Below are 25,723 nucleotides of genomic sequence, written 5' to 3'. Positions count from 1 at the left end.
CCGGAGTGGTAGTACCTGTTAGGGTCCCAACTATGGGTTAAATAGAATCCGACTTAAAAAAAAATATACTCCATTAAAAATCGTTCCTCAAACTAACTAGATTCGGCATTAAATAACCTGAAAAAGGTTGATATACCGTAAAATAAAAATAACCAACCTCTCTTCTCCCTCTCTCCTTTCTCTATCCATTACTTCAAATCTTGGTTTTTAATATCCGTATAAATCTTTTCTTATAATTTATTTTGGCTTAAATTACCTGATCATATAGACTGGATAATTTGTTTATCCCGTCTATAGAAAAAATCTTGTAATGATTTAAGCAAATACTCCCGAGGTTTAAATATTTACACACACACACACACACACACACACACACACACACACACACACACACACACACACACACACACACACACATATATATATAAGTAGAAAAGGTCAAGATAATACATTATCTTGACTTGAACTTACAATATTTTATTCAAAACAAGGAATTATATATATGTATATAAGACACATATCTACATATATAGAGAGCGATAAAAAAACAACAAATGTAGTTGAGTCAGAAAAATGTGTCATACAACATTAAATATAGTTTTTGCACTTTATTCATTGGAGCAAAAGTCTCCAGATCCAAAAATAAAATAAAATGAATAAAAATAATAAAGTAACAACAAAAAAGAAATAAAATAAAAATATCATTTTAGTAAACAGTCACATACCGCCATCTAGCACAAATTTCGGTTTTCCTAAAATATTGAGAAAAAAAAGGAAAAAAAAAAAAAAGAAAACAGAAAAAAGAAATGTGTTCCACGTTTCCATATTAGCACTAAACGGCGCGATAGTGGGTATTCATTTTAGGTTAAATTTTATAGAAAAGTGGCTCCCCACCCGAAAAGCTAAAAAATTAAATAGTTTTTTTTTTTTTTAGAAATTTCTATTTCGTGGATACTTTGATAATGTCCCGACGTTGTAAAAGAATGATTTAATTTATGAAAAACAACTATTAGAGTGACGTCACATTTTATGCCAGCTTTTGACCGCAACTGGCTGCCACAAATCACAATCAAGGATTTGTATTACCTGACACAAATTAAGTAATTAATCGAAAGTATTTTAAAGTAAATACAATTGTCTATTTTTCATATTAAATCACATGCAATTTTTTCTTTTCGGTTCATTTTTATGTTGATTTTATTACTTTTCAATATCGAATTAATGTAAACGTAATATAAGGTAAATATTATTTTCTTGGATTATTTTATTTATAAACTTATTTTAGCATAAAAATAAATGCATGTGCGCACACTAAAATAGACGTTCGATCTTCACAGTAAATGGTGGTTGAGGTCCGTAGTTTGCACAGCAACGCAGTTCTTCGGTTGTATATAATCACCATAACCAATTGTAACAAAGACTTCAGCATAGTATTAACGTTTCACTCTTAGCGTAAACACAATACTTTTCTAAGAAATACATTTCTCATGCTACGTGATAAAATATATTCTTTTCATCTGTACTATTTGTTGAAGCAGTGGCTGTAGATACTTAACTGCTGATCAACTTTGGCTGTGACTGCCTACCGGGTCTCGAATCTCAGCACGAGTAGTAATAATGAAGAGAAAAGAGCAAATAAATGTTATTCTGTTTTTACTTTTTTCTTTCTACAGACAAATGCAAAACATTTGCGCGCCAAATAAACCGTCACAAACAAAACAAAGAAAATGGCCGCGAAAACAACGGCCAAAATATCTAGCATAAGAAATTGATACAACGGGATATTCTGAAGTTCTGATCGCAAATGGTCGCCTCCATATTTCACGATCTTGTTTATAAGATTCCCAACTTTTTCAGATGGAAGTTGTCGTTTAGATCGAAATAACTCGCTGGCCTTTGCAATGTTTTTCTTGTACTTTGGATTCTCAATCACCTCCTTAATATTTTCAACCAACTCGTCTACTGTGAAATTATAAAGATCCATTGAAATCCCGAAACCTTTCAATTTCATCCCTTCACTATTAAAGAACTGATCCGCAATCACTGGAAAGCTAATGACCGGGACAGCGTGATAAAGACTTTCATATCTCCCACTATTCCCGCAGTGTGTGATGAATAATTTAGTATTTGGATGAGCAAGAAGATCGTTCTGAGGCAGCCATTTTGTTAGGAGTATATTTTGGCAGGAATAAGAAGAATTTGATTGTTTCCAGACGACATCGTATTTAACCTTACTAAACGCTTCGGCCATTTTATTAGCGTAAACATCCCAATCGGGACCGACAACAGTTCCCGGAGACACAACAATAACTCCATTTTTAGAAGCTTTAACAAAATCAAGAAAATTTCCCCTCAGCGGTATTGCCGGGCGTAGGGCTATTCCTCCGATATATTTCACATTGGGAAGCGCCGGAAGTGCTGGATTCAGATATAAATCAGCATCGATGACATACAGCTTTGCTTGCCGTATAAGATCATCAAACGAAATGTCCGCTCGTTCGGGTGCATAGTCTTTTATCTTTCTACCAGGGGTACCCATTGCTGGTTTAAAGTATTCAAGTAAATTAAAAATCGTGTTAAAGATTCTTTCTTTAAATGAAGTTTCTACAGCTGAGGCCATCGGCATATTTGAATAAACTGAAATCGGCCATGTTGTTCGATGTAGGTTGATCTGGTTGTGGATCCCTTGGAGGATAAAAGGTACATCCAGCCTGTATGCAAAAACAGCAAAGCAGTTGCTTACGAAGGCTGCATCAACAACCACTAGGGAAGCATTAAAAGATTTTAACTTTAAAAAGAGTTCGTCGTTTAGAAGATAGCGATCACATACTTTATGGTATGCCGAAAATGCTTCCTTGATTGGAGGGTTGCTTCGAAATCGGACCACTTCAGTCATGTATTTGTTCATTATTTCTAATTCTGGAAATTCCTCGAGGATGAAAAGGTTCACCCCGTTTGTCGTTAGGCTGAACCTATCTCTAAATTTCTCAGGAATACTAATGTAGCTGGTGTGGCCGAATTTTGTCAATTGGTCAGCTACTCTCACCATTGGGTTGATGTGGCCGTAATATGGGAAAGAAAGAAACAGAATATTTTCTGATTCGGTTAGTTGAAAATACAGACAGTTGAGAATGAAAGCCTTTAAAATCAGTTCCAATTTCATCGTGTAACACAGAAGAGGATTCTCTGTAAAAATTAATCAGGATGAACCTGCAAAAGAAAGTAGAAATAAGTATATGCATGTATGTATGTATGTATGTATGTATGTACGTATGTATGTATGTATGTATGTATGTATGTATGTATGTAGTAGCGGTCAAAACTAAGGGACAACATTTTAAATCTGATATTTGTTAGAAATAACAACTGTGAAAAGCTGAAATTTTGACAACCGAATATTGAACAGTAAACTTTATTCAAATTTTTTTATTTCCTCTGAAGAATAAGCCTTACTTAGTCATTTGTAAACGTTGCATCAGCCGAAAGGCCCAAAACTTTATTACTCTATGATACAATCTATTGTGAAGGTACACAAGGAAAAGCACACCATCAGAGACAGTTTAGAGGAAGTGAAACGTTCCATGAGTGTTGTAGGCAGGGTTGTTAAATCCTACAATGATACTGACAAAATAGTGCTTTTAAAACCAGCAGACCCCGCAAAACTTCGGCAAGAGAAGATCGAATAATGCAGCGTATGTCATTAAAGACTGTTTTAAGTCTTGCACAGAAATTACTATATGAATAGTACCTCGTGTGTTAATGTGTCAAGACAGACTGTTTCTAGACGACTGCAAGAAATAGGTCTGTTTAATCGAATCCCAGTGAATAAACCACTTGTTAGTTCGAAGAATAAGAAGAGATTAGAGTTTGCAAACAAGTATGTAATTTGGACACATGAAAATTGGGCCAAAGTATTTTTCAGTGATGAAAGTAAGTTTAATTTATTTGGAAATGATGGAAAAAACAATGTAAAGAGACGTATTGGTGAAATATTAAGTACAAAGTGTACGAAGAAAACTGTCAAGTTTGGGGGCGGAAGCGTCATGGTATTTGGGATGTTTTCTAGCCAATGTACAACACGTCTTGTCCGCTTAGAAACACGTGTAAACGCGCAGATCTATAAAAAAAAACAAGCTTCCCATAGGGCTACCTTTATGCAAGATAATGCGCTATGTCACAAAGCAAAGGTGGTAATCAGTTACCTTAGCGAGCAAGATTTCGAAATTATGGATTGGCCACGGCCAAAACCTGACTTAAATCCAATAGAACATCTTTTGAAGATCTTAGGAGTGAAAATTATGGAAAGAAATCCTACTAACACGAAGGATTTGTTGGTGAAGCTTCAAGAAAAATGATCTAAAATTAGTATCAAGGATTGTCAAGAACTTATTTGTTCTTGTAGTCGACGATGTGCAGCTGTCATTGGGAGCAAGGGCTAATTTACTAAATATTGATTGTACATGTATTTTTTTAATTGTTTTTTTGGCTGTTTACATTGTTTTTCTCAATTTTGTCCCTTATTTTTGGACGTTCCTATTTTGGAAATAAATAAATAATTGTAATAATTCTTTTTATATTCTTTGCAAATGATTTCAATTTTAGTATGTCATTATGGATGATAACGACTACCAGTTGTCAAAATGTCAGCTTTTCACAGTTGTTATTTTTAACAAATATTAGGTTTTAAAATGTTGTCCCTTAGTTTTGGACGATACTGTATATATATATATATATATATATATATATAAATATATATATATATATATATATATATATATATATATATATATATAATTCAGGTAAATATTTTCCAAACGTAAGTAAGCAATGAAGTTTAAACGAGGTTGATACAAGCGTGCTCAGTACGGAAGTTGGGGTAATATATACTTTTTATTTGTTTTACATACACATTAATATGTCGCAACACATTCATGAGCATATTTCGGTCATCCAGTTCTAAGTAACTAGAGACCTCTTCAAGCGACATGGTTTATACAGAAGTTTAGTCCATAATGAAAATTATTCAGGGCTTGAGCGATCCAAAAAATATTAGGAGGTCACATCATATGTTATTAAGAATATTAATGTTATTAAGAATAAAAATATATATGAGAAGAAAACGAAAAAGAAGGGGTGTGGATTAAGGTTTTTATTTTCGAAATAAAAAGAAAAAGAAAAAAATAAACAGAAGAAAAAGCATAAAGGAAAGAAGAAAGGAAGGAAAAGATGGGAAGAGAAAGAAAAATGAAAATGAAAAAGAGTAAGGAAAGAGTGCAGGTAAAAACAAAAAACACTAATAAAAATATATATACATAATAAAAAAACTATTGATAATAAAAATAAATAAAAGTGAAATAAAATAGGACTAGAAAAATCACACAGCAGTCGAATTAGAAAAATATTAATAAAAATGACAAATAAAAAGATAAAGATCATAGAATAAAATAAAGAATAAGAAAATAAAAATAAAAAAATAAAAACAAATTATTAACGTATTAAGAAAATATATATGTGTCAACACAGGAAACGAATTAGACGTTCGATGATGCAACCATGTCAGTTTATAAATAAATCGTTGAAAGTAGAATTGTGGGCTGAAATATCGCTTGGTTGGGGATTTAAATTTACTTTAATTTACTGTAATAAAAGCGAATTAAAGAATGATCACAACAAACTACTACCACTACTACTTTCACTACCACCATAACAACAACTTCTACTATTACTACTACTATTAATAATACTATTAATAATAATAATAGTAGTAATAATAATAATAATAATATTAATAATAATAATAACACTGGTCAACAGCAAATTTGGTGTCTCAGTTTTGTAAGCTGATTTTGGACAATTTTGATGTGCTGAATCCAAAAATGACACTCTTTTTGCTGGGTCAGGTCGACATTTTAAGCTATCGTTAATTTTCTATTTTTTAACTTTTAAATACCCGAGAAAGGTACAACACAAGTATTAACCATTTACCGTTTAAAGTTCTATTACCTGAACAAATTTAAAGTTTTTAGCAATAGCAATACAAAGAAGAAAGCATTTGAATAAACAATTTTTGATTAAATTTTAATTAGGGAGTCTAAGTTTTGCGATTATTATGCGATATTTAAAGATAAGATAAGACTTTATTTGGCCCATACGGGAATTCTATTGTAAAACTTGTTATTAAAACACACCAACATATGAAAGCAGACGAGAAGGTAAGTCTTACGTATTGGTTCTGTGTGTTTCAGAGTCAAATTATTTCATTACTGTGCGATTAAAACTGTTCGCAGGACATAAATATAATTGTGCCTAATTTTTTTGGATACAGACTTTAAATTACATGGAGACAACGTACACAAATTTAATTTTTAATTTTTTTCAGGTATACAATGGCGACTCGAAGAATGTGTGTAAATAAACCAGATGTTTTTTGCTATGTTTGTGGTGAATACACACTTGCACCAAATCGCAATACTGGCACCACCTTTATCAAGCGCGTTTACTATGCATATTTTGGCATGAAGCTCGGCGATCAAGACAAAAGTTGGGCACCTCACATGGTTTGCAAAAGATGCACAGAGCATCTCCGTCAATGGAGCAAAGGCACGCGAAAGCCCATGAACTTTGGCATCTCCATGATTTGGCGAGAGCCTTCAAGTCATGCAACCGATTGCTACTTTTGTGCTATCAATGTCATGGGGGTTAACAGAAAAAATCGCACAACACTGGAGTATCCCAATCTGCCGTCAGCTATGCGCCCTACTCCTCATAGTGAACCTATTTGAAGATACAAGTATTGAAGAAAGCAGCAGTAGCCAGGATGAAACTCAAAGCATTACCACTACCGATGATCATCATGATGCATCCTTTCCCGATGACAATGATGAGCAGCCAAAATTGTTTTCCCAAAACGAACTAAACGATCTTGTTCGCGATTTAAATTTGCCAAAAGACTCTGCCGAACTTCTTGCATCTCGTTTAAAAGACAAGAACATGCTAAATGGTAAAGTTAAGGTAAGTTTCTTCCGTAACAGGCACAAGGAATTTTTAAGATATTTTGCTCAAGAAAAAGAATTAGTCTATTGCAATGACATAGTAGAGCTACTGAAACATCTCAGCGTACCTGAATACAAATCAGAGGACTGGCGACTTTTTATCGACAGCAGCAAAAGGTCTTTGAAATGTGTGTTGTTACACAATGGAAATCAATTTGCATCTGTGCCATTGGCACATTCGACAACATTAAAAGAACAGCATGAAGCAATTAAGTACGTCCTAGAACAAATTTCTTATGACCAACATAAATGGCTGATTTGCGTTGACTTAAAAATGGTCAACTTCTTGCTTGGTCAACAGTCTGGATTTACCAAATACCCATGCTTTTTATGCCTCTGGGATAGTAGGGATCGTACTCAACATTACGTGAAAAAAGAATGGCCAGTACGTGAAGAGCTTGCAATTTGTAGAGCAAAAAATCTGATAAACAAGTCTCTAGTTGACAGGGGACGTATTTTATTTCCTCCACTGCACATAAAGCTCGGTTTGATGAAGCAATTCACAAAATCCCTGGATAAAGATGGACGGTGTTTTTAGTTTCTGTGTAAAACCTTCCCCAATTTGTCAACTGAAAAATTAAAAGCTGGTATTTTTGATGGTCCTCAGATTAGCCAGCTGATTAGGATTAGGCAGACTCTCCCGCGTTTGAGGAGACCATGAATCCTGTTGAGCAACAAGCGTGGAATTGCTTTGTTCAGGTCGTGATGAATTTCCTAGGCAACACAAAAGCAGAGAACTATAAAGATCTAGTAGCAAACATGTTAGTGGCCTTTAGGAACCTTGGCTGCAATATGAGCATAAAAATGCACTACCTGTACTCGCACATGGACCGCTTTCCCGAAAATCTTGGCTCTTTAAGCGATGAGCATGGAGAGCGCTTTCACTAGGACTTGAGAGAAATGGAATCACGCTACCAGGGAAGGTGGGACATTGTGATGATGGCGGACTACTGTTGGAATTTAAAAAGAGATGTGCAAGCACCAAAACATTCACGACAATCAAAAAAAACGAAAATTTAGATCGTAATAATGCAAACATTAAGTTTTCATTTTTAGTTACATGTACTGTACATGAAGTGTACATGATTCTTTGTTAGAATACAACAATTTTATCATAAAAACTGACATTTTGCCATTGAAACATCATTAGTAAATCTTGAAAACATTGTTTTCAAAAATATAAGTTGCATAATTTTAAATTCAAATTTACAAACAGATTTGACCTCCGAGAGCAAAATGGATGTTATTTCTAGATTTAGCATGGCAAAAATATAGTAAATCGGTTAAAAAATATCAGACACCTTTTAAAAAGTTTCTTTTTGTTGACCAGTGTAATAATTATGTTTATTGCCACCCAAATTACAGTGGTGATCACAAGTAACTTCCAACTAGATTGCGATGACAAATATATTTGTGAATATTATCAAAAGAAGTGGAAAGTTCTGTAAAAACTATCAGTAGACTATAGGAAACCAAAGGTTATTACCACAGAGAATTCTTTGATAGTGGCATGTCACTACTACTAGTGAATAAGTAACAATAATTATAATAATGATAATAAAAATAATATTAAAAACAACAGTAATAACAATAAAAATACGCCATAAATAATAATAATAATAATAATAATAATAATAATAATAATAATAATAATAATAATAATAATACTTAAAACATTTAAAAATTTAAAAAGTTATATAATAATCTATATATCAATAGAATTATATTAATGATAATTAGTATGGTAGTTGGCAGCGACTTGTTATCTCCACTAAAATTTTGGTGGCAATAAACCTTATTATTGACTCTCAAGGAGCTTTCACACAGGTCGTCAAAGATCTCTCCTTGAAAACAATATGAAGTGTTCCCTGGAAGCCGAGTGACAAATCTCCCAACATTTCCAGTACTTTCCATCTCTTTCAATAGCATTTTCAAATAAATTTGTGTTATCGATAATTGATTTCTCCTTGGCAGCGACCATTGGTCTTCACTGAAATTTGAGTGGCAATAGGCCTCCCGAAAGTCCCAGTTCTTTTCGCACTGTCTAACGGAAGTCTGATCAGCTTGTACTATTTGTACATTTGAGATGCGGTTGTTTGCATAATTCACAGTGTACTGCCGTCCGCACTAGGTCGTGCCTGTTCTTGAATTCTTTTTGGGCCAGTTTACTGCATTCGCTTACTAAATTGTTTATTGTTTCGTCTCTTTGTTTACAGAGTCTGTATTTGCTGTTTTCTTGTGTTTTGTCGATCTTTGCTTTGGTGTTATTGGTTCTTATCAATTTCTTATAACTACTAGTGCACATTTTTCCATAATAATCTCCATTTGGATATCCTGGCTGAAGATCCTGGTCGTGTTTATTGGTGTCTCTAGTTTCTTTTCGGTCCCTGTAAAAAGTTTCAGAGTGTCTATGTACATCAGGTGGTTCAATGTTTCCTCTGTATTAGAGAACTTGTATTTCGCTTGGCACTTTCATAATATACAGATGTGTCCACAAAGTCTGGTTACATTATGTAGCCAGACTTTGTGGAAGCATCCTGTAGATTATGTAGCCAGACTTTGTGGGCACTCTGTACACACACACACACACACACACACACACACACACACACGTGTATATATATACATTTGTAATTCATTTATCACTTTTACAAACATTTGTAATTCATGTATTTACTTACGTTGGCATAACACTTTTCATGAATATTAAAAAAACAACTTTTGGGTAAATATTTACATTTAAGTCCACCTCCACAATTTTCTTTTTTAAATGACGACTTTTATTGATACATAAATCTACTTCTCTGCAACTTTTATTGATGAATAAATCTACTTCTCTGCAATGGCCACTGGACGCCTCGTTTTTTTTAATAGTATTTTCGGGTGGGTATGCTGAAAACAAATATCAATTAAATTTTTCAAATATTTTTTCACTCCCCTTCAAAAATGGTGTTTATTCCGGAAGCTGTTCTTAAGATGAGGAGGTTGGGGGTGATTATAAGGTGGACCTAATCTAAAAAAAAAAAACCCAAGTTTTTTAAATGAAGAAAATTATTTCTCACTTTTACAAATATTTTTACATGAGCACGTAAGCAACTATTTTTTTATTAACTTTTTTTTTAACTTCTTTTATTTAAAAATGAGTAAATTTCAATGAATAGAATAATAAATCATTTATCATTAATATGTGTTTTTGGTTTTGTGTTGAATGAAACTTTTTTTTTCATTACAACAATAATGAACCAATTTAAATCTTCCAGCATGCGTTTAAGGATTACGAAATTATCAATAAATCGTTTAGTTACTAAGCCAACGCCAGTAAATAAAAAAATGTTACGTGCGCATGCATTAGCCTTGACTAGGGGGGATAAGGGAGCGACCATTAAATAATTATGCTGGTTGTCATGGAACTCAACGCCCAAGGAGTACCTGAAGTGTCACTTATGCACTTATGTTATCGTGCTATTTTTTAAAATAGAATTTTCACACTGAATTCAAAATTTACAATATGTTTTTCTTTTATTAATTTGTTAGGTGAAAGTACAGATAACCCGGTCGATTTCTAATGTGTGAAAAATCTAGCTCCCGAAAAAAAGAAGGGTACTCTGGATTGTAACAAAAAATTAAAATTGCCCCAGTCTCGAAACATTTCTTCTCTACTGAACGAGGAAAAAAAGTGAAGTTTAGTTCACCTTCTGTTTCTCTCCCCTCTCTCTTCCTCTCTTAATATCTCTCTCTATCCATCTCTCCCTTTCCCTCTCTCAATCTATCTTTCTCTCTATATCATACGCTCCATCTCTCTTTGAGCCCCTTTCTCTCTCTAACTCCCTCTCTCTCCTTTCCTCTGTCTCGCCCTCTCTGTGTCTAACTCCCCCTCTCTCTGTCTGTCTATCAATCCCTTTATCTCTCTCTGTCTCCTTCTCTTTCTCTATTTTCCTCTCACTTTCTCTTTTCTATCTATATATCTTCCTCTCTATCTGTCCATCTCTAATCCCTGATCCTATTTTAGTCTCCTAAATTAATTACTGTGAATAAGGCATTGTCAAAACAAGGATAAACCCTATTTTAGTTACCTAATTTACTGACTGTGAGAATAGAAGTTATTTGGAAATTACTGCTATCTTGAACAGCACCAGAAGTAACTGGTAAAACCTTTCTAATTAAATTGATTTTGGCAGCCATTCGGTAACAAAATGACATAGCCTTAGACCTTGCTGCATGAGAAATACCTGCGACCTTGCTGCCAAGTAGAGGAATTATTTATTCTACTTTGAAACATTCAAATTTTCAAAAATCTCATGTTCGACATCTCCAAAACATCCAATATGGGGAAAATATTGCAAAAATGCAAACTTATTGTTTAGGATGAATGCACAATGGTACGCAAAAAAAAAAAAAAACCAATTGAGGCTCTTGGTCGATCCTTGCAAGATTTGCGTGGCAATGCCAGACCATTTGGGAATGCAGTAATATTGCTTGCAGGAGATTTCAGACAAATGTTACCTGTTGAATAACAGGTAACATTCAATCAACACCAGCAGATAAAATAAGTGCTTGCCTCAAATACTCTACTTTTTTGTGCCATGTGAAGACATTAAACTTAACTCAAAATATACATATCCAGTTGCAGACTGTTCGATCCGCACATAAATTTTTGCAAAACTTGTGGGAAATTGGGCACGAGAAAGTGCCAGCTGATCAGAGATGAGGGCAAAATTCTCTGACTTTTAACTTCTGTAATTTTATTACATCAAAAGAAGAGTTAGTTTAAAAGGTTTTTGCAGATATTAAAATTATAAGAATTACACTTGACTGAGTAACCGAGCTATTCTTGCAGGTCAATACAAAGACGTTCACGCTATTATTCAATCTAAAATTCCAAGTGAGGTAGTCAAATACAAATCCATCGACACTGTTGTGAAAGCAGATAAAGTGGTTAATTATCCAACAGCTATATTTGCCACTGAAATTTGTATTGCAACTGAAATTTGGCGTACTAATTACCATGTGAAATCTAAGCTTTGCTAAGGCACATGGCTTGCAGTAAAAAAAATTAACAAACAATATCATAGAAACAACAATCATAATAGGACTTTTTACAGATGAATATATCTTCATTCCATGCATTCCTATGATTCCATCGGATACATCATTACACTTTAGGAAATTGCAGTTTCCAGTTTTATTGTCATTTGCAATAAGAATCAACAAAGCACAGAGAACAATCTTTACATTTGTGTGGCTTACAGTTACACAGTAAATGTTTTTTCACATGGGCAATTTATGTTACGTATTCAAGAATCACAAAACCAGAAAATCTCTACACCACCTAAGAAAATGGAACTACAAAAACTGTGTACCCATACGAAATGGAAAATTAAACCTATAAGAAACATGCTTTTTCTCATTTTGGAACTTTTTCCATTGCACCAATTTGAACCACAGCAACGCGTGGCAGGGTACAGCTATATATATATATATATATATATATATATATATATATATATATATATATATATATATATATATATATATATTAGTAAGTTATAAAATATATATCGCGATTAAGCTACACTGAATATTCCACGTTTCATCCACTCTAGGGCTCTTCAGGCTTATGCCCAGAGACCTAGAGTGGTTGAAACGCGGAATATTAAGTGTAGCTTAATCACCATATATATTTTATAACTTACTAACTAGCTCTACCTACGTATTGAGCACTTTTGAAGTAAATACTTAAAGTTTACGCATAAATTTATACTTTCGTATATTAATTTTATGTGAATAAATGAAGTAGTTATATTATATATATTATATATATATTATATATATATAATACATATATTATATATATTATATATTATATATATTATATATTATATATATTATATATTATATACATTATATATATTATATATAAATATATATATATATATATATATATATATATTATACTAGCAAAAGTACCCGTCGTTGACTGGATTCAAAAACAGCCTACAGAAAATGGACTCTGATTTATGAAAGTGTGATAGGTTATGAAAGGAAGGGTTGTAAATTTGGGTTGACTTTGGGGGTATCAAAACCAAAGCAAAATATGATGAAAGTAAAAATAAAATAGATAAACCCCATAATTTTTTATACCATACCTGTTCACACTGAAACACTTATCACAATATTCTGTGGATATATATTAAAAAACCTTGTTAAACTTTGTGACATATTTCCATTCTACGGAGGTCAGGTGCGAACGAACACCCCATAATTTTATTATACTATATTTCTTCAAACGGAAACATAATTATCAAAGTATACTGACGCAGATAGATATAAAGGTCTTTATTAAGGTTTGTGCCTATTTCCATACAATGGAGGCCAGGCCCGAACGCAGACCCCACAATATTATTATACCATCCTTATTTAAATTAAAACATACTTATCAAAGTATTCTTATGTACATCTATATCAAAAACCCTTGTAAACGTTTTTGTTTTAATTTTTAAATTTTTTATTTCCATACTTTGTGGACCAGGCGCACAAACATTCAGCTTTATATTATATATATATATATATATATATATATATATATATATATATATATATATATATATATATATATATATTATATATTATATATATAGTATATATATGTTATACATATTATGCATATATTATATATATATATTTATATTATATATATATTATATGATATTATATATATTATATATATTATATATATTATATATTTGTATTATATATATATTATATTATATATATTATATATATATTATATATATTATATATATTATATAATATATACTAGCAAAGATACCCGTGCTTCGCACGGAGCTTTGTTGCGCACTCGGGTACCAAAATCTGTGGGCACCTTTCCAGTAAGTTGATGTTGTAAGAGCAACGATTGCATAAGGTGATTAACATTTTAACTACCTCTTGTAGTGACTGAAATTCAATCAGGAACTTCACAAAACATTTTCATCAAAAAGGAAGGTTACTTGATGTTACATAGTAAATTTTTCATTGAAGTAATTTTCAACTCTTGCTTAAATTTTATCTTGCACATTCAATACTAAAAACTTACCACAATCAGATCATGTCAGTTTTTCCTCATATCCATTTCTCGAACTTTTCACTGAAGAGCCTCAGGGTAAACTACATTTCTGCTGCTTTGATTTGGAGCCAGAATGTAGAGTTTTTCTGAACTTCCTGTCCGGCTGATAAAGACGTAGAACATACCGTGACTGAAGCAGTCTGATGTCAAGTCTACGCCAATGGTGTTAAATGTCTGACCTTGACTTTTGTTTATGCTCATTGCAAAACACACCTTCACAGGAAATTGGAGTCTCCGGAATTTAAATGGAAGTTCTGAGTCCGATGGAACTAAGGGGATCCTTGACAGTAGAACGGTTTCGCCTTTGTAGGGACCACAGGAAATGGTGGCCTCAAGTACATTGGTGTGCAATCTGGTGATAACACATCTGGTTCCGTTTGTTGTTTTTGGCGGTTCCAAGGATCGAAGAATCATGATTGGCGATCCAATTTTGAGATTTAAAATGTGTGGAGGCATTCCAGATATCTCCAAAGAGTTTAAAAACTCCACAGGGTAGTGAACAGCTTCATATTCATTAGTAGTCGAATCAACTGACTTGTATTGCTTTGTGTCTCCTGGAAATTCATCCATTATTGAATTGTTCAAATGATTCACATTGCTGTTTAATGGCGAAATAATAGCCCTCTCAGCAAGCCAATCCGGTGATTTTCCATTGTTTTGCAGGTCTGGGTACACTTTGTCTTTCAGTTGCTTCTGATTACCGACACATTTACCAAGCGCAGTTGGAATCTTAATTGTGTCAGGTGAAGAAGTGATAGGAAACTGACCATTACCGATTTGGAGAAGCAATTTTGAGAAGTCTGCTGCAGCTGTGTTATCAGAGATATAGGCTCTCATATTAGTAGTCAGTCTCTTCACTATAACGTGCCTCCAGAGATAGGATTGTTTCAAACTTGCATTGACAATGTTAGCCCTTGTGCCATTTTTAACCACTGGGAGGATTTGACGGAAATCACCGCAAAATAAGGTTGGAATGCCACCCATGGGATTCTTGTTTCCTGTGATGTCTTGCAGTGTTCGGTCAATTGCTTCATAAGCACTCTTGTGCGTCATTGGGGCTTCGTCTACAATGATTGCAGAGGTGTCTCTAATTACATTTGCCAAGGCTGAGTTACCAGTAATTTTGCAAACTGGCTGATCCATTCGATGAGTATCCAAGGGTACTTTAAAAGTGCTGTGAAGAGTGCGGCCACCTTGTAGTAGAGTAGCAGCAATGCCACTGGATGCTGTTGCAAGCACAATCTTTCTCATGGATCTAATCTTTGCAAGGATCAAATTGATTACAAAAGTCTTGACCGTACCACCTGGAGCATCAAGAAACATCATGTTTTTGTTCATTTCACCTTGTGCTTCCAACATTGCCATGAATGAATTGTAAACTTCTCTTTGAGAATCGGTCAGTTTTTCTTGCATATTTTCTGCTTGTAGGGAAAGTTCTTCAAGATTATAAGTAACTTCACGTTGATACTCTCTCGCGAGTCTTTCATCTCTCCCTTGCGTTGGTGCAGGTAATCCATAGCTTGCCAATGGTTGACCGCACATAAGGAGAACTTTTTCTTCAATTAGACAAAGAGTTTTATTGTAGATGTCCTCATTAAAATCTGCTTCTGGATTGTTAACTTCTTGCCTGTATCTGTGAAGAATGTCTTCAGATATTACATCACGAAAAGCCATCCAGATCTCAAGAGGATTGCTTGGCTCACAGGCTGTTAAAATTATCACAAATAGGCTTCGCAAATTTGAAGGTGATTGAGTGGCACTTGCCTCTCCTACTGCTTGATGCAAGTGATGGTCATTTTCTAGAAGGCCTCGAGCAAGGCACGCTGCTCTGTATGTTTCAAACACCTGACCATTGTATGCTCGCAAATCTTGAAATGAAGTTGGACCAGCAACCTCATTGAGCAACAGGCGTAAGAAATAACACTCCCCTGCTTTTGGACTAATCGTGTAGATTCTCCCAATGCATGGTGCCTTCCATACATCATCATTTTCAGTACCTTCAACTTGTATCCCACGCATTCTTCTCATCCATTTCTTTGTCGATTTGTTCCAAGTGTAACACTCATGGACTTCTACGTATTTGAGACCCCTTGCAAAGTCATCCTCATGGCAGAGTTGAAAAAATGCTGTCAAAGTTGTGGCAGGCGGTGGACCTTGGGCTTGTTCCAGAGCAGTATCAGCTGAGAACATGACACGCTGCCCATTTTCAAGATGAACAGAAAGTTGTACAATTGGGGGGAAATGTTCATGGATGGGATGTTCCAATATCCTCCAGGCCGCCTCTGAACTGCCGACATACCTTGCATTCTGGAACTGCTGGATCTCATCCACAATGTGACTTTGTACTTGGCCTTGTTGGTTAGCTGCTCCATCAGTTCTTTTTAGCTCAAACACTGCTTGATCACATCCTTTATTCACGTATTTGAGGACATATTTGATGCTTTGGATCGAGCTGCAAATTTCTACGTTAATGTGAGCGTTGAACTGCTGAAGGAGGACCTTGTTGTACGGAACAATCCACTGGTTTGTTATTTCTTGATTAACATACCGACCATTTCTCTTCATCCTTATTGTACCAGTCTGGCCTCAATCTTCTGGTTTTCTTCGCCTGTACTTGGGGTAAGAGTCTTGGCCTTGCTCGGTACACTGAAGAAATTCTTTTGGGTATTTTTTGGAACATTTGTTGTCAATCATACCTGGACAATTTGGATTAAATGGTCCACAAGGTCCATGCACCATATGTGCCATCACTTTAGCATGAAGATCAGGATCTTCCTCTTTGTCAGGGATCTCTGCAGATATGCAGAGATCCATTTTTTCTGGTAGAAGTTTGTCCTCTGGGGCCTGCCAGGTGAGGATGTGTGCATGCGGCAGTCCTCTTTTTTGATATTCAATACTGTACAGGAAAGCCCTCAACCTGCCAAATCTTCCCTTTTTAATAAATTCAAGTAACTTTTTTAGCTTCTGCCTGAAAACCCTGGCAACAATATCTGGACGATCCTGAGGGTCTTGCCCTTGAAGACAATTTTCTGTAATTTCTGTCCACTTTGGATTTGTTGTGAACGTGATGAAGAGGTCGGCTCGGCCCATTCGCCGAACATATGCCATGGCATCACTTTGACGCTCAAACATGTATCGAGGGCCTCCTGTATAAGTTGCCGGAAGTACAACTCGTTGACCAAACTGTTCTGGATTCCCATCCTCCCTAAGAATTGAATCTCTCAAGTTGCTATAATTGTCAGCTCTCAGGGTCTGTTGCTCACGCCTCAGGAACTGTAAACGTTCTGTTTCAATCTTGCAGTACACATCCACCAGCCATTGTTGAAATAGCCTTCGGTACTAGAGAAAATAGTTTCCAGGCCGAGTCATTAAATGGTACGAATAAAATTGCTGTTGGGTAACTTTTCGCCCATTGGATACCTTCATGTAGATATTGTAAGATGGAGAACCATAGGGGTACATTAACGGGTACATTAAAGTATCGTAGAGGGGATGTAGTTCGGAGATCCGTTTTAATGTATCATTTCTAAAACGCAAGACAATATCCCGGTTAGCTGTTGGTTCATTCTCCATTAATATTCCAATCTCATACGTTGTTGTTGGAGCATTGAATCGCCGTGGATGCTCTTCTTGCGGCCTTCGGTCTTCCCTCATGACAACTTTATATTCTACCAAGTGTTCTTCTTCAATCCTCTCCTTTGTTGTTTTCAGCTGACAAATGAAGCTGTTGTTCTCATGTAAAAATTCAGTCAGACTTCGGAGAATGTCTCTATTGAGTCTACTGTCACGTCCCCGATTATGTAGTTCCTCTTCCAGACTATCCAAGAAGTAGACTTGAATAAACTTTGCTGTTTCATCTTTAGGTGGTAAAAGACTCCCAATCTGGTGGCAAACCTGGCCTCGAATTCTAAAAGAAGGATTCCACCCATGTACTGCCACAATTTTGTGACCAAATGATGTCATTGCAAAACAATTGTTATAACTGCGTAGATTTTGCAGAAAATCTTTAGAGATGGGACCATTGCCGGAGAGCAAATCTTGAAGCAACTGAGGCAGTGGTGGAAAGCTATCAAGCACAACTTTGCCAGGAGAACAACAACAACCAGGGGTTTCTCCTTTAAATTTTACAGCTGAGCAATGTTGACATACTTTGTCCATTTTACCTATATCAGCTGTAGTGAGAGAGTCATTTTTGTTGTAGAGCAATCCTTTTCTATTGCAGTGTTCTATTTCATGGTGTCTCAAAGCAGTCATTCGTTGTCTAGCTGCCTCGTTTTCTGTCAATTGCTGGGGCAAAGTCATACTCTCTCTCCTTGTAGCCTCTCGTTGTTGCCCTTGGTATAGACGAAAGCTTCGTTGGGTTTCCGATTCATTCTGATGTCGTTGAGCCACTCTCAACTGACCTTGTGTACGTCTACTTACCTCATATAATTCATTCGATCGTAATATTGCTTCTCTTTCCAGTGCATATCTTTGCCTTTCTTGAATTTCATCTTGTGATGAATTTAACCGCCTTACAGCATGTCTAGTTCTGTCAGCTTCACGTTGGGTTTCTCTTTCCAAATCTGACAGTCTTGCTCTCCTTTCTCTTTGACGTATCCTGTTAAGTTCTAGACGTCTTTCTCTATCTGAATTGTTTTCATTGGAGCGAATTGCAGCAACTCTTAGTCTATTAGCTTCCAATCTTTCCATTCTTTCTTCCTCACTTTCGTTTCTACTTCGTTTGGGTGGCATAATTTCGGTTTTAAACGGAATTGTTTAACGATATTAATGATTGTAAATTAATAAGCGTAAAGGAAATGTATACTAACTGAAATGGACGAACTATGAATAATATTTCTGAATAGTACAATTATAAACAATTATATTGTAGCAAAAATGAATAAAAGCGACCTACTTGTGACTCATTACTTCCGGGTGTAAACGTCACAGTCTAAAAGTAATAATTAAAAAAAAAAAGTAAATGTAAAATAAATGTAATACCAACTTAGGTTAACTAATATATGTAAACAGTACAATTAAAACAGTTCTATTAAAACAAATAATTACTAAGATATAGGTAATTGTTAGTCTCATTGTTATGGTTTTAAAGAAAAAAATGTGTAAAAAAAAATTCTGCTTTTGTGAGTACGTGTATTTCTTTTAAATTACATAACCTTTTTATTTTATTATTTATATCTCTTTTAAATTTATATATTTTGTTAGTAAACTGGAAGAAATTCAGTTGAATAAAACCTTGTTCGTGTTCTTTTTATAAAAGGTTCATCCGGTTTAAAGAAAGCACTAAGTTTAAATAAGACTGGAAATAACTAATTCCATATATAAATAGAAAAATGAAATAAATATAAGCTTTAAGTCTTAAGATAGTAATAATCAAAAGGTAATAAATTATTTGTAGTTCAAATCTATGATAAGACAGGCTTTCGAAATAGGCTCGACCAGAAAGATTAAATTGGAACGAAATTATAATCTCCGTGCCATTTTCAAAACAACTCCACAAAAGTAACGGTATCCTGCAGTTGGTTAAATGACAACGTTGGTTGTAAGAAAAATGTAAAAGAAAATGCGCTTATCTGTTTATTTTGAACTGTTTTATTTAATTAAAAAAAATTGGCTATAACTGGAAGAGAGCGTTATGTTTTGGGGGTTGTTTAAAAAATAGAATGGAAATAAAGTTAGTTCCGTTTTAATTGTCTTTAATTGCGACAAGCGCTAACAAAATCGAAAAATCACTGTTCACATTCGAAATGTTAACTTTTATAGGTTTACAGGTTTGCTGACAAGGCTGGGGGTGTTTATTTAGAAAGCCATACTTAACATGGGGAGGTTGGGATGTTTAATACAATTATTTTACTAAATTGATTTTTTTCATTTAAAAATAAAATTATTTCTTTTTTAATAAAGTTTTATTTTAAAATATTTGTTTTTGCTTATTTATATAAAATTACGACAGTTGAATTGTATTCTTTCAATTATATTGGCAAGTAAAATATAAAAGATTAAAACGGAACGAAATTGAAATTTCCATTACATTTTCAATACAATCCCAAAACATAAAGCTTTCCTCACCAAAAAATTGTTTTAGCAGTAGAAGAAATTGATAATTATGCACTGTAAGAACCAAGCTGTAATATGGGCATTAAAGTAAAATTTTATCCAACTTTTGTACTGGGAAAATAATAATATCTACGAAAGTATTCAGTTGCGAAGTGTTTGAATATCAGATTCGTTGTCGGCGATTACGAAACCTTGTAAAAAAAATATTGGGGGGGGGGGCGTAATTCTTGTAATATGATGTTTTAAATATTTTTTTAGGTTAAATTAAGGTTTCACGATATTTTGTAAATAAGCAGATCATCTAAATAAACAATATGAAAACTATTTGAAATTTTAAACTATTTTCAAGAGTTAACAATTTTTATTTATTTTAAACATTATTTTTTTAGCTAAAATTGAAGTTTCACGATATAATTTTTTTTAATTGTTAGTTGGAAGCACAAAATAAGTTACAAAACATCTTTGCCTTCATGGCTTTCAAAATAGTAACGTTAATATTTCAGAAAGGTACCACAAATACCGAAGGAACTGAACTGTCTATATTATTGGTAAGTGGTAAATTTTCACAATATAAATTTATAGGAATATAAACAGAACAGTGATATAAAAAATAATTTTGAAAGAAATATTGTTCACAAACCTTTTTTAATATTAATTTCAATTTTTTAATATTGTATTAACTTAAAATCCAGCAGTTGATAGAGCAAACGTAGATATGTCTGTAGGTTTGGTAGCGTGCGGAAAGAATACGTTATTTTTCCGAAAGGCATTCGTAGTGTGAGGAGGGGGTGGGAATTTAAATAAATATTGTGAAATTTCAAGTTTAGATAAAAAAATGTATTAATAAAATTATGCTTAAAATAAATAAAAATTATTGTTTATTTTTGAAAATAGGTTAAAAAAAGTGTTCATATTGTTTATTAGAAAAGATATTTTAAAATAGCGCGGTAAAAGAAATGCGTAAGCACCAGAAGTTAAAATTATAAACATTTTCATATTGTTATTTTTTTAAAACTTAATAATAAAAATAAGTGGAAAAAATCCAATAAAAAGAAAAGTATCTATTACAGACAACATGTAATGACGTAAATCTCCGATTGCACAAACAGTAAACCTTTCCGATAATATACGTAAAGTGAAATAAATCGAATATAAAATTAAATGAAAATATATTAAATAATTTAATGTTAAATAGATTTTGTAAATAGTACAGTTGAAATGATTAGAATATTTCCAATATGTAATAAGGTCGAGGTAATTAGTTAAAGAGATTTAATATAATGTGATATGCAAATGAGCATAAGTCATTCGATATGGGGGTGGTTTGTAGAATAGTATATAAAGAAATTAGGCATAGATTCTTATGTCTCCTATAACAGAAACATCCTAAAATGGGTTCTAATGTTTCTCTACCAGGAGAGATCTACCCTCTTACCTCCTTTATATTTCGTTGATGATGGAGAGCTGTACACACAGACAGAAACACACGAACCCTATTACTTTATAAAAATATAGATATATATATACGTTTTATTTTTTATTATCGTATCTTTCTGTTAAGTTACATTATTATTTCAGCTACTCGGCCGTTTTTTGGCTGTCTGTAGCTTCCTCAGACTTTTACAGAAATGTTCGTTATTATGGGAGGAAAGAGTGAAAGAGTGAATGAGGTCGGAATAAAGAGAGTATGGGAACAAGGGGGAAAGTGGGAGGGGGCGCTTGGTATGTCGGTAATGTTTTAGTTTTGGAGTTTAAGGAACTTGTGCGGGAGGGTCTGGGAAGTTCATTTCCGGTGTGGCTGAGGGCATAGGGCATAGGAATACATGGGCGCGAGTACACACATCAGCATGTACACACATATACACTTAAAGAAACGTTCACATATACACATACATCCCCGCCCTGGCGTGCAAATATATGCACATATGTGCCCCTGCATTCATAGGCACCCGCGTTGCTCCCGCTTACGTCAAATTTTCCTGAACGTGCTAAAATTGGGTACGTGTGCGCAGGCATGGATGCGCTCATACATAGATACATACACACATCGCCGCCCCTGCCCCAAGGAGGCGTATATACAGGCCCATATTCGTATATTGATTCAGACATACCTGCACCCCACGCATACAAACAAGCGCATGTGCACATACAGATACCAATACTCGTGAACACATACATCGACATATACACACAGCTGCACGCTCTCACACACGTATGTGGACAGCAGGCATATACTCTCACATCCACACACGTATACATAGTTACGTGCACATATACATCGGTACCCCATGTACACACGGACGCACACGTGGATGTACACGTGCGTGCATACACACACATACACACCCAGTTATACAGGCAGTTATTGGTATAGACATATTCGTCTACATAGATTTAAGTTCATTTGTGGGTAATAGGTGCAATACTCTTGTTCGATGTAAATATGTGCATAAACTTATTCCCAGCGTCATATACATAATATTTTCATTTTCATTAGTGTGGTTTTTTTTTGTTAGATGTGGGTGCACACGGGAGCGCCGGCGTACTCCTCCGCATAGATATACATACCCACAGATGCACGTCCCCACACGCATGCATGTACACAGATATACATGCATACACGCATACATATATGCTCTCCTTATATACATCTACAAAGATACATACCCACACTCCCTCAAGCATAGATATGTGCGCACGCATATGCATACGGGTATATAGCGTGACATGCCGTAAATGTGGGCACGGGTTTCATCCACATATACTTACATACGCATTAATAAGCGCCCACGTACCCGGGATAGTGGTCCTAGGAAGCCATGTTTATAGATTTTTTAGGGTATTATCGATAAGTTTAGGCGGAAGGCTATATTGGGGTGTCATACTCTAAGGTATGCGTCTATGCACATGAGGCGTCGGTTAGTTGTACATTTCCATGCATACTTATCTGTGCAGGTGTAAATCTGCATAGTTATATGTAAACAATTTCCGTATTAATTTCCGTATTAAGTCGTGGAGGTTGCATGTAGGGTGTGTTGGAGTTGGGCAGGGGGTTGGCTAGGGGGAGGGGAATTGATGCCGATTATTGGGTGGTTATGTGGGATGAGGTTATGTGGTGTTTAGAGTTGGTGGTGGTTGGGGTATGTGTTATTTTGTTGGATTTAGGGGGATTCTAGGAGGAAGGGGTAAGGTGGTGTGGGGTGTGGGGGGAATTGGTTGAGGGGGGTTTGGTTGAGTGTACGTCATGGTAGTTGTGGTGGGTGGTTGTATTGGATATATAATTTGGAGGATTTAAAGTGGTGTTGTCTAAGGGATGTTTTAGAGAGGTGTATAGTTGCTAAGGAGGTGGGATTTGTAATGCATAAAGTTTTTGGTGGTTTCCTGCTTTTTGTTTAGTAATTTGTCTCTGTCTTTAAAATTGGAGATAAGGAGTTTCTCGTTTAGGCAGAGGAGACATGGGGAGTTTAGGGATTTTCTAAGGATTTCCCATTTAATGGTTGGTGTAAGGTTATTTTGGGTTAGATGTAGAAAGTGGGTAATTAGTGAGGTTTTGTTAGGGTGGTTAGAGTTATGTACTCTGAATCTATCCTTTAATGAGGTGCCGGCCAGGCCAATATAATATTTTTTGTCGTTTGGGTTTTCTTAAGGTGCGATTGTGGCTTTATATACTACTTCTATTTGTAGGAATTGTTGATTAAGTAGGCATTCCAATTTGTTGTTGCAGTTGCACTTGTTCTTGTTGGTGTTGTTTGTATTTTCATCTTTGTTAAGTCTGTTATGTTTTTTGATTATTTGTTCTAGGTTGTCCGTACAACTGTAGCTGAGTTTAATTATGTTTTTGTTGAAGATTTTGTGTAGTACGTGGCTGGGCGGGAAGTGGTTGTTTATTAGTTGGAAGAATTTAGTGCCAAGCTTTGTTTTGACCATTGCATTGAGAGGGGGGTTGAACCAAATTATTGTCCTAGTTCTATTTCTCTTGTTTGCGGTATTGGGTGGATTAGGTTTAATGTAATTGAAGGTAGTGTTTGGGTGACCACTTACCTTAAGTGCATTTTCGTAGAAGGGTTTATGTTTGTTAAAAATTTCGAGTTTGGAGGATTTGGTGCTAATGTATCCCTATGCCCTCAGCCACACCGGAAATGAACTTCCCAGACTCTCCCCCACAAGTTCCTTAAACTCCAAAACTAAAACATTACCGACATACCAAGCGCCCCCTCCCACCTTCCGTCTTGTTTCCTTCCTCTCTTTCTTCCGCCCTCCTCGCACCCCCTGTCCTCATTCACTCTTTCACTCTTTCATCCCATAATAACGAACATTTCTGTAAAAGTCTGAGGAAGCTACAGACGGCCAAAAAATGGCAGGGTAGCTGAAACAATAATGTAACTTAACAGAAAGACACGGTAATAAAAAATAAGACGCATATTTGCTCCACAACAGTATTGAGCACTTTCTTCAGTTTTTATTAATTACCATTTCCACGATATATATATATATATATATATATTTATATATATATACATACATTATCGGCATGTATGTCCTAGAGCTGTTTTAATATTGAGTCAGATGATTGATAATCTATAATTAAAATTAAAAATTAAAATCAGTCTCATAAGGAAAAACAAACAAAATCAATAACTTGTACGATCGTTTCGGAAACGATGTTTTTATTGTGATAGTGAGTTTTTGACAATAATTTTATGATATAGTTTTTGAAACAATGTCGCCTCATCAGCAAAAATATTGGGTGGGGGGATTTTTAAAGACACCAAAGTAAACCTAGCATTTTAAGTAAGGCAGATGTACCAAGAAAATATTTAAAATATAAAGGAAAATAGGTAGTTTTTTTATGTGTATAAACAAAGTAAGATAAAATTAAAATAAATTAAAAATACCATAAGATAAAATCGGGTTGAAAGTTAAGGTTAAGAGTGTAAAGTTTAAATATCTTTAACAAATAAAAAAAAATACCTTTTAATGGTTCGTCTCCTAAAAGTTGTACGTATCATCGCCGACGCGTTCATTTGGTAAATGTAGTTTAGGAACGCTTTAAAATGTTGATATATACAAACTTTCACAGAGAAGCCAATGGAAATATTTCCAGTTAAAATCATTAATGACGTTAAATTAAAAATCAGCTGAGATATTTCAAAAACAAAGGGAGATAATTCTACTCAAATAGAAGAATGAAAGATTTAAACGTTCAAAGGGAGTATATATGTATTATTCCTTAATTGGAATTCATTTTTTGAGATGAGCATTATATGTTAATTTTTATTTTTATTTCGGACTATTAGTCTCATCTTTATTAGTTGTTGTTTATGGATCTTTTTATTGGTTCACAACGTTTCGGCCAACTTCCTCTGGCTTTCGTCAGGTGGTAACCGCGACGGATAGGAACTTCGAATCTCCTAACTGCATTCTCAGCCATCACTGCCATCCGTAGTTGTTGTCGTCTCACTACATTTTTGACCAATTAACCTCTGGC

General features: G+C 34.6%; 1 protein-coding gene across 2 annotated transcripts in view; it reads right to left on the bottom strand.

Moving 5' to 3' along the window:
* Positions 1-1,640: 1,640 nt before the first annotated feature.
* The window catches only part of LOC145256423 (UDP-glucuronosyltransferase 1A3-like), an 83,565-nt gene continuing 59,482 nt past the window's right edge, over positions 1,641-25,723 (bottom strand). For both annotated transcript variants that reach the window (XM_080115309.1, XM_080115308.1), the window contains exon 2: positions 1,641-3,210. In XM_080115309.1, coding sequence (XP_079971435.1) covers positions 1,643-3,163 — 1,521 coding nt within the window. In that variant the 5' untranslated portion in view covers positions 3,164-3,210 and the 3' untranslated portion in view covers positions 1,641-1,642. The remainder of the gene's footprint in view (positions 3,211-25,723) is intronic.

This window comes from Euprymna scolopes, chromosome 32 (assembly GCF_053919585.1).
Source record: "Euprymna scolopes isolate OS-2025 chromosome 32, ASM5391958v1, whole genome shotgun sequence".
Classification (NCBI taxonomy): Eukaryota; Metazoa; Mollusca; class Cephalopoda; order Sepiida; family Sepiolidae; genus Euprymna; species Euprymna scolopes.
The sequence above is the reverse complement of the archived record's forward strand: the minus strand, read 5'-3'. Positions and strand labels throughout refer to the sequence as shown.